The sequence below is a fragment of the Suillus fuscotomentosus genome (genome assembly GCF_016647785.1).
Source record: "Suillus fuscotomentosus strain FC203 chromosome Unknown F5891scaffold_71, whole genome shotgun sequence".
Lineage (NCBI taxonomy): Eukaryota > Fungi > Basidiomycota > Agaricomycetes > Boletales > Suillaceae > Suillus > Suillus fuscotomentosus.
In genome coordinates this window covers 51744-60836 of record NW_024539583.1, presented here as the reverse complement: position 1 = coordinate 60836, position 9093 = coordinate 51744, and the positions used below count along the sequence as shown (strand labels likewise).

Genomic DNA, 9093 nt, shown 5'->3' with positions numbered 1-9093 from the left:
CGTGGCAACAGACGTTGCCAGCAGCATCAGCTTGTTCGTGGCAGTCAGAAGAGCTTTGCGGTCTGTGACAAAGCTGGAAAGCAAGCTATCAGCCAATGCATGTCGCAGAGTTATGTGAACCTCATGCCGTATTCAACCTCGGAAAGACGCTCCGTGGCACCTTGGAGAGAACTACAGGCGCAGTAGGCCGTGGGCAGGCACCACTTTGGCCCGTGAAGCTCCACGGTGTCGTTCTTCCATACCAACGGACTCTGCCCACAAAATCTCATTCGCCAGACAGACGAGCCGCGCCCTCTCTAGCAATGCGCAGCCGCCTCTTTCAGCCACTGCTCGCGTGTAAGCAGCACCCGGCACTGCCGGAGCGCCCGGACACTAAATTTTATGGTCCCGTCCACCAGCTCGAGGTCTTCGTTTCTAGTTTCTGAAGCCCTGCTGGGGTCACTCATCGCCTCCGATTGCTCGAGCAGGCGTGCGCTGGTAATTTAGATCTCGTGCGACTTAGGAACGGCCTCGTGCGCCTTGTTGAGGACGACTTTGGCGCGCTCAGGGGTTTCTGGATGGGTAAGGGCGGGCCAGAGCTCGACGGAAAGTGGGACCACCTCCACGGGGGAGTATGCAGGTATCCGCAGCTGATTCTTCAAGGTTGACAGCTTCCCGAACGGAGTTAGAAAAATCCTCTAGTGCTGCGTGATGTGAATGGATTGCGGTAAATTCAACGAAAAAAGTATATACCTTTACGCAGGGCGGGTTTCTTCAATAAACGTCACGCCCAAGGTCGGCTGCTGTAGGCCGGGTCTTGACGCTCTGGCCGACGTGCTGATCAGCATTGGCAAGAATGACTTTGCATCCATCCTATAGGGGATACCGGAGACAGCGCAGGAGGTACCGCGGCTCACGTACGTGTAACCGTCCTGCCTCGAGCCGTACATCATCGCTCTTGGAACGCCTTTCGCAACCTGCTTTATGAGTTCCCTTGCAGCAACCGTAAGGCCAGCGCCTTCTCCCAAACGTGCAGCTGCAGTGCAGTGTTTAGGATTTGACTTGATGAGCGAGCCAAACGACATACAGGCAAGCTTTACGTCGCCTACTTCAGCCCCAACCTTGAGAACGACTAAGTGGTGCGAGGTAGCCCTTTAGATCGACAGAGGTAGCAGGGCCGGAGGCAGCGACTGTCCCAGAAATCCACGACGCAATGAGTGAGGTACGATGAGAACTACGAAAAGCAAACTTACTTGGTCGAGCTTTGAGGTCGTAGTGCCGTGGTCAGCAGGAGTCCCGATGACCCCCTCACCTTAGCCTGGGACTTGGTAAGCTCACGCGGAGGGTCCGCAACCTTGGACCCCGAGGGCAGGGCCTTACTTGAGGGGTCAGCAGCGCCTTCGAGATTTACCTTCTTTGCAGGGGCAGCACCTCGCAGGAATCGGCTGACGCGTGGCCTCTAAACCGCATTCAGCAGTCGAGCTTGGGACCGTCTCAATTCACTGCACTTAAGTTAGTCAGAGGCTTCGAAGTGAGGGCAGGCTTCAAAGATGGCAAGTAAAGTTCGACAGCAAGGGGCAAGCGCAAAAGGCCGCGTAGGCAGCTTCGGGGCGAACGGTCGTACCGAGCTTCACAACGTCGCCACGGCGTGAGGCTCACAACCAGCGCCTGACGAGTGCCAAGGAAACAGCCCCAAGAAAGTGGAGAAAGGGGCGCGACTCGAATCAAAGCTAAGCACTCACCCGTCTGCTTTATGCCCGTGGCCAGTGTTAAATTAGGTTGTACTTGAAGCAAAGTAGGTTTTTCCTTCACGCGGAGTTTAAATTGGTAAGCGTCTGGTTTGCAATAGATGATCGCCGTACTGATCGCCGGTCCAAACCCCGTCCTCAAACGCCGGTAATCCGATAAACGAGACATCCTCGAGGACGTTTATAGGGTGTCGTACGATGTCTATGGCCTGGCTTCAAGATCACCACTTTGTCAACATCAGCCTGGAATGTGCCGAAGTCGTGGATTCGCCGATGGAGAACACCAAAATGAACCTCGACGATAGCAACATTGATAATTTCGTTCGCATGCAGTGCAGGTTTTTCATATTTTACAGTGCTCTGTACTATCCACAATATATGCGACTGCCAAAATTTTTTGCTGTTGGTTACGGCCATCTCTCGCCTCCCATAGAAGCAGCCTACATCTAAAAGAGTCGAGTTACCGACAACGAGTTCGAAAGTTGTTCTGAACAACTCGGATTGGGTATAGCTCAGGGCATGCGTTCGTAAATGTCGTTTTGGCTCAACCGAGAGAAAAGTACCGCTCTGGGACTGCCGTTGTAGTAAAATGTTAGTTTTTTGAATCGGACACGATACAAATATGTAAAATAGCATCGAAATTTTCACAAGTGAGATACAACTATTAGCTAATGTGAATATATTATCGGTATACATGATGTATCTATTCAAAATCAAAATCAGATAGTTCGTCGTTGGCTTGCTGTTGCGAGCGCCCGCAAACGACGATGCTGTCTGTGAAGTCGTCTAAAATAACCTTTTCAGCGTCACTTAGCTGATCCAGGCCCAGAACAATCTTTGTGAATGTCGAATGCGTCATCTGGGGGGTAATCCTACCCTTTGTAAGTTGTATCAAGCCCTGCTCCATCAATGCAGACTCTGTAATGGCGCCGGCTGCGCCAATAGCATAACGTATTTGACGGCGTGGGCATTCGTCGAGAAAAGTGTGGAGCCGGAAGGGCGAACACCAGATGAGTTTCGTTAGGACATGAAGGATGAATGGGTTGGTGAATTTCGAGTGAATGACAAGCGCACCGTCCTGTCGAAATAGATTAAAAAAATGTTCTCGAAAATGAATAAAGACTTACTGCAAAAGTGTATTGATGCATGAACGCTAAGTTGTTATCTACGACGAGGCAGCGTATCCGATCGACACGAAAAGTATCTGGGGGGATAGTACAGCCCTGTGGTGGGAAGAGGGAATATCCCATCACGACAGCTTGTCGGATGATCGTTGCGAATGCAGTGCGAAATTTCGTCACTGCGCACCAAACGTTCGCGACGTCCTTTTCGTTAGCTGTCCATTGTGTTGCAACTAGTAGGATCAAATAGTTAGTATAAGTCAGTGTTCGCGTGTTAATTCATACCGAGAAGGGCTGGTATTCTAGATCTTACTTCGGAAATGACCTTTTTGACGATGCGCTTTTTGTCAGCCGCGAGAGATACCAGTGCGTCGTCGGAAAAGACGATGGATAATACGCGTTCCTTTGAGGCCGAGATCGCTTGTTTGCGCGTCTCGGGACTAATGTCAACGGCGGAACCTTCGATGGATTCCGGAGGTGCGACAGTCCCCGTCATCGTTGTGGGCGTCACAACAGGAATGACAAGGCGTGGTGTGGGGGGCAGACGTCGAGTTGCACGACGACGTGCTTTCGATGTCCTTGCAGGCCCTGTAGTCTAGTAATGTCAGGTCAATTTTCGATGATGCAGATACTAACATTGACTTACATGTATCACATGGGAGTTGGGGATCTCTCCCGTCGACATTGGCCGTAAGTGGTGGAGATCCGGTGGCAGGACTGAATGAGTCTGAAATTCCTCATCATCGCCGACCCAACTGGGCGCTATGGTGGAAGGGTAAGTGCTAGACATATGTTATGAGCGCAGGCAGACTTACCTAATGACGGAGCAACATATCCGGTCGAGGATCCAGCGCCAGACGCGAAGTCCTGCTGAGGATACGCGAAGTCCTGCTGAGGAGGCGCAAAGTCCTGCTGAGGAGGCGCAAAGTCCTGCTGAGGAGGCGCAAAGTCCTGCTGAGGAGGCGCAAAGTCCTGCTGAGGAGGCGCGAAGTCCTGCTGAGGAGGCGCGAAGTCCTGATGCTGATAGTGCGCGAGATCTTCATGCTGGTAAGCTGGCTCGCGCTGGTAGGGAGCGGACTGATGCTGATGCTGGGCGAAATCCTGATGATGATGTGCGAGATCTTCTTGCTGATGCTGGGCGAAGTCTTCATGCTGATCGTAAGTAGACTCACGCTGGTGGGGAGCGGACGTGTGCTGATGGTGCGCGGAGTCCTGTGGATGGTGCGGATGGTGGGTAGTGTGAGGATTGAATGGCAGCGGCTGATTTGAGGCGTGAGGGTTAAAAAAAGACATCGGTTCGCGCGGTTGCTCATCGACGAGATTCAATTGACTGTCCACGGGAGCATGAGATGGGTTGAGGCCCGAACCACGAGCAGGTTTCGCAAAGTTAGTCTTACCTTTGCGGGGCGGTGCATGTTTGCTGGCCATAAAGTAGAGGGAGTTGAGGATGCATGGGCGCAGAGAGCAGTCCAATTTGAATTCTACGAGAAGCGACTGTACACAAACAACACCCAAATAAACTACACGTCTTGTGACATGGGGCTGCGAACAGGATAAGGGTTAAAATGAAGGGGCACGATGTAAAAAGAACAGCTGCAGATGTGAAAAATGAATACAAATGAGAAAGGGGCCATGATGGATTTGCTAAACTGTAGCATGCATGTTACAATGCGTTCTTATCGATTGATCAGTCGAGCGCATAATGACCGGACACGTGTATACATACCTCAATTGGAAGTGCAGGGCTCATACAAATAACGGCGTACGGGAAGGGTGTGCGGACTGTGCTGCCGAATTGACCGAAACCTGTGAGTTATCTTCCTGATCTGCGGATACCAGATTATCTCTAATCGAAACCCCAGGCTCAGGCGATGGTGATCCCGATCCTTTGGCTCCAGGTTGCAAGAAATCCTTCTTGACACGTGCACCTAAGATCTTTGAGAACTGCTCAGCTTGTAGCGAGACAACGCGAAGAATCTCCATTTCATCCTCGTAGACAGCTTGAAGGTAATCTCTGTCGTCATTGACATCAGAACGGTCACGCTCAGAAAATAGCTTCCTAAAGATGTTTAAGTCTTCTTGAGCGAATCCGAGCCGTTCTTCGTTGTCGACATGCAGAGCATCCAGGAACTCAAGGAAGCGCTCGGTTTCCTCGATTTCCCATGCGGTCACCAACATGCGCTGGCGTGCAGTCTCACGAGCAGCAAGCTTTGCTTGATACCCTTTGTACAAGGTTGCAGGACGCATTTGCGTGAGGCCATTTTCCAATGTTCCGGCATGCTTTCAATAATTTAGTCTCTACAATTAAATAAAAGAAATACACGATACCTCGAGAAGTGAGTCAGAGGATACGTATGGTTTGCATTCTCGCCCGGTGACACGAGCTGCATAACGGACCTCAATTGGAGCCGGAGAGGGGGGGTACGGAATGAACTTGTTGCTCATTCTCTCGCGGATAAAGCCACGTCGAGAAGCGCGTGCAGGATTTGGAGGTGTAGACGGATTATAGAATAGGCTGTCCGTCTCCGATTTGGCAGCTGCAATCTGAGGTGTCTTTGACAGTGAGGATATGCTTCTTAGTGAAGCACATATGTCAGAATGCCTCGTATTGGGAGAGCTTTCTGACTTGAGACTGGAATCAAAAAGAGATGATCCAGGAGTGGTAGCACGTCCGCCTGACAGAGGTGAAGATGGAGGACTGCTTGATGGAGGAGGGCAACTACCGCCTCGAGAAACGGGGGAGGAACTGACTTGTGGAGAAGAGACTGTATGAATCATCATGTACAAAGGGTGGACTTGGGAGAACCTGCGGAAGGCTAACTGGGAAATCTGCAATTATATGAAGCGACCTGTTGGATTATCACAAGGTTGACATCAGCCGGCGGAGTCTAAAAGACTGAATCGATTTGCGCACTGCGTAACGCCTAGCACTCAGCAAAGGGCAGCAAATGTGCGTATACTTATCATTGTCACTCAATAGTGCTGATGATCAATGGACATACCTGTACCAGGTTTTGTCCCAACTGCAGTAAAGAGTTTCCTACAATCGAGGCCATTACCCTGCACTTGAATTCTCAGTCTACCTGTTGGCCGCACGAGGAACGTCCGCATCAATTCCCTGTTCCCCCTGGGTTGCGAGGTTCCCAATCGTCAAAACCTTCTACCACTACTGGTTATTGTCATCCGCACTCGGGATATGTCTTTGGTGTTGGCAAGAACCTGTTTGACAGGCTGCAAGACGATCAGTATAATTATCGGCGAGAAATAAATACGTATTACCCTTTCCATGATGAAGGAGAATGGGAGTTGGCAAAGTTCTTGGTTGAAAACTTAACTCAAGCTCAGATTGACAAGTTTTTAAAGTTAAAATGGGTAGGAGAGACTTTGAGTGCTGCTCGACAGGCCTGACTCCGTTGTTTCCAGTTTCACACTCGCCCAAAACCATCCTTCACCTCCAAGGAGCAACTTCTAGATTGGACCGATGCACTACCCTCCTTTGTGCCATGGAAAGTTTCGAACCTAGAGTTTACGGGCTACAAGACGACTTATCCCGTGCAACTTATTTGGCGCGATGCTCTAGAGGTTGTCAAACAACTTTTCAGCGATCCGGTTTTCGCCAATCACATTACCTTCCAGCCACACGTAGTCAATACAGGAAGTCAACGCGAGTATGGAGATTATATGAGTGCCAATATGGCATGGAAAATCCAGGTTAGTTTGGCCCTTTAAGTCTACTACTTGAAGTTAATTCTATATACCTAGGACTATCTGCCAGTAGGTGCTACGCAAGTACCTATCATCCTGGGATCCGATAAGACTCCTGTCACGCGGATTACTGGAGGGCTCGAGATGCACCCACTTTTCATCACCATCGGTAACATCGATTCGGAGGTTCGCTCCAAGGCCACCCTGCGAGCTTGGCGCTGTATCGCCTACATGCCTGTTAGCAAGTTTCGCGTGCATTCCGACTATCAGACCATTCTTCAGGCGCGGCTATGGCATAAGTGTGTTGATCTCGTCTGCGCCAACCTGAAGGTTGCAGCGAGTGATGGCTGTTTTATGCCTGATCCTTCCCGACATATTCGATACGTCTTTACACCACTCATCGCCCATGTATGTGACCTTCCTGAGGCCTCCATGATTGCTGCAGTCAGCAAGAATGTCTCTCCAATCACTATGGCGACACAAGACAAATTCGGTGACGGAATTCTCTATCCTCCTCGCACTGGGAAGCACACACTACAACTTATACACGAGATCGCCAAAGAGATTGATCCTTGGGATCTCGACAAATTTCAGAAGGCAGCAAAAGCTGCCCATCTGTCTGGGGTCCACATGCCATATTGGCTTGATTGGTCGTTTTCGTGTCCATCCGTCTTTCTCCCTGGCGAAGTTTTACATACCCTTCATAAGTTTTTTGCAGATCATCCACTCAAATGGATCAAGGAGATAGTAGGAAAAACCGAGCTCGACACCCGCTTCATCACTCAGCACAAACGGGTAGGGACGCACCACTTTACTAAAGGCATCACGCACGTCAACCAAATGACTGGGCGTGAGCATCGTGATATTCAACGCACCATTGTTGCTTCAATCTCAGGCGCTGCTCCACCTAGATTCGTTCGCGCAATCCGCGCTCTCATAGATTTTTTCTATTATGCTCAAAATCCAGTCCATTCTCCCGAATCCTTACAGTCGATGGTGCAGGCACTCTCCGATTTTCATGCATTCAAGGATGCTATCGTCGAGGCCGAGGCGAGGAGGGGGAAGAAGGGCGCCAAAGAAGACTTTTTCATCCCCAAGCTCGAGTTACTCCAAAGCTTCAGAGGCACGATTGAGAGACTGGGTACTTTGATGCAGTTTTCAGCCGACATGACGGAGCGCTTGCTCATCACTCACTGCAAGGATCTCTTTGCCCGAACAAGTCGACGAGTGAATGATTTCACGGAGCAGTGTGTACGGATTCTCAATCGCCAGGAGTCAATGGAATTGTTCAACCTGTACGCGCTAATCACTTCCCATGGCGCATCGCTCGTCAACGCCATAAACCTTGAAGATGAGGAAGTGACGACCGTCAACCCAGCACTCTCCTGGATTTCTCGTATACTCCCCGATGAAGCATATTCTGTCCATGGACCTCGACGAGTCCGTAATCATTTTCACAAGGGCATTCTTTCTGGAGATGCTCTCACTGCCTTCCATTTAACTTCAACACCAGATCTCAAGTCCCTGTCGCCCGTCGATATTCTCACCAAATACGCACTCGTTGATTTTGATCACGCAGTCTCCCAGTTCATCCAGCGTTCTTCCCTCTCCAGTGGCGAGAATACTCGCTGGGACCACAGACATGGACGCTTTTACGCGTGGAACAAATTTCGATTGCAACTTCACTCTGCCTTCCAACCTCGAGTGATCATGCCAAGCAGGGTGATCCAATCATACCCTCCCAGCGACCTATTTCCCCTCGGGAACTGTGATACCGTCCTTGTCGATGTTACGAGTGATGATGGCCAAATTAGTACGTATATTTTCTGCTGTCATATTCTAACACTAATGAGGTGATATTCAGCAAGTCGCGTCGCCCAAGTTCGACTTATTTTTCAGCCCAAGGTTCCACGTGCTTCCAACCTGGTTCTTCCAACATATCTTTCCAGTCCGCTCCTCTACATACAATATTTTGACTTCGTCGCCAATCCCAATGACCGTCCCGAACTCGCGATGTGGACAGTAGAGCGGTCATATGTGGTGGACCAACATGGCAAACGCTATAGGCGTGGTGGTGTGGTGTTGTTGATGGATGTTACACATGCTGTCAAACTGATACCAGAATACGGTGAGAAGGTCAACAAGGACATTTCTGCGACGACGTGTTTGGAGTCCTATGACCGGTTTTTTTTGAATAACTTTGCAGATAAAGAAAGTTATCATACGTTTAGTACGGAGTTCGCGTAGTATTGATCGTTAATAGTATTAGTAGCGCAGATTTGAATGCATGTCAATCGATTGCTGTGATTCTGAACTTTCTGAATGGCCCAATGATCAATACAAATGACCCTACTCGGTGTTTGGAAATGCAATTCCGAACCCTAGACTAGTATTTCAACTCAATCTCAATATAATAACATATAATGCAATACATACACCCGTTTAAAAATTATAACACTATCGATATCGAGTATTTACAGTGTACAACGGAAAAGTTTGTTCCACCAATCGAGTTGCTCCGATCACCAGGCCGTAAGCTC

The 9093-nt window shown here is 49.7% G+C and overlaps 3 protein-coding genes across 3 annotated transcripts; 1 reads left to right on the top strand and 2 right to left on the bottom strand.

Annotated features, from left to right (window-relative positions):
• Positions 1 to 482: 482 nt before the first annotated feature.
• On the bottom strand, positions 483 to 1896 carry F5891DRAFT_1254088 (uncharacterized protein; the record flags this gene model as incomplete). The annotated part of the gene is made up of 6 exons (XM_041369941.1): positions 483 to 650; positions 763 to 852; positions 897 to 1015; positions 1067 to 1131; positions 1233 to 1438; positions 1639 to 1896. 6 exons carry the CDS (start codon positions 1894 to 1896, stop codon positions 483 to 485), a joined length of 906 nt encoding a protein of 301 aa, XP_041220635.1.
• Positions 1897 to 2430: 534 nt separating this feature from the next.
• F5891DRAFT_984514 (uncharacterized protein) lies at positions 2431 to 5095 on the bottom strand (the record flags this gene model as incomplete). The annotated part of the gene is made up of 8 exons (XM_041377452.1): positions 2431 to 2805; positions 2855 to 3081; positions 3134 to 3443; positions 3495 to 3610; positions 3664 to 4000; positions 4021 to 4060; positions 4246 to 4342; positions 4615 to 5095. 8 exons carry the CDS (start codon positions 5093 to 5095, stop codon positions 2431 to 2433), a joined length of 1983 nt encoding a protein of 660 aa, XP_041220634.1.
• A 738-nt stretch (positions 5096 to 5833) lies between these two features.
• F5891DRAFT_960655 (uncharacterized protein) lies at positions 5834 to 8800 on the top strand (the record flags this gene model as incomplete). Its single annotated transcript, XM_041375756.1, has 4 exons — positions 5834 to 6220; positions 6272 to 6493; positions 6611 to 8370; positions 8422 to 8800. 4 exons carry the CDS (start codon positions 5834 to 5836, stop codon positions 8798 to 8800), a joined length of 2748 nt encoding a protein of 915 aa, XP_041220633.1.
• Positions 8801 to 9093: the final 293 nt, after the last annotated feature.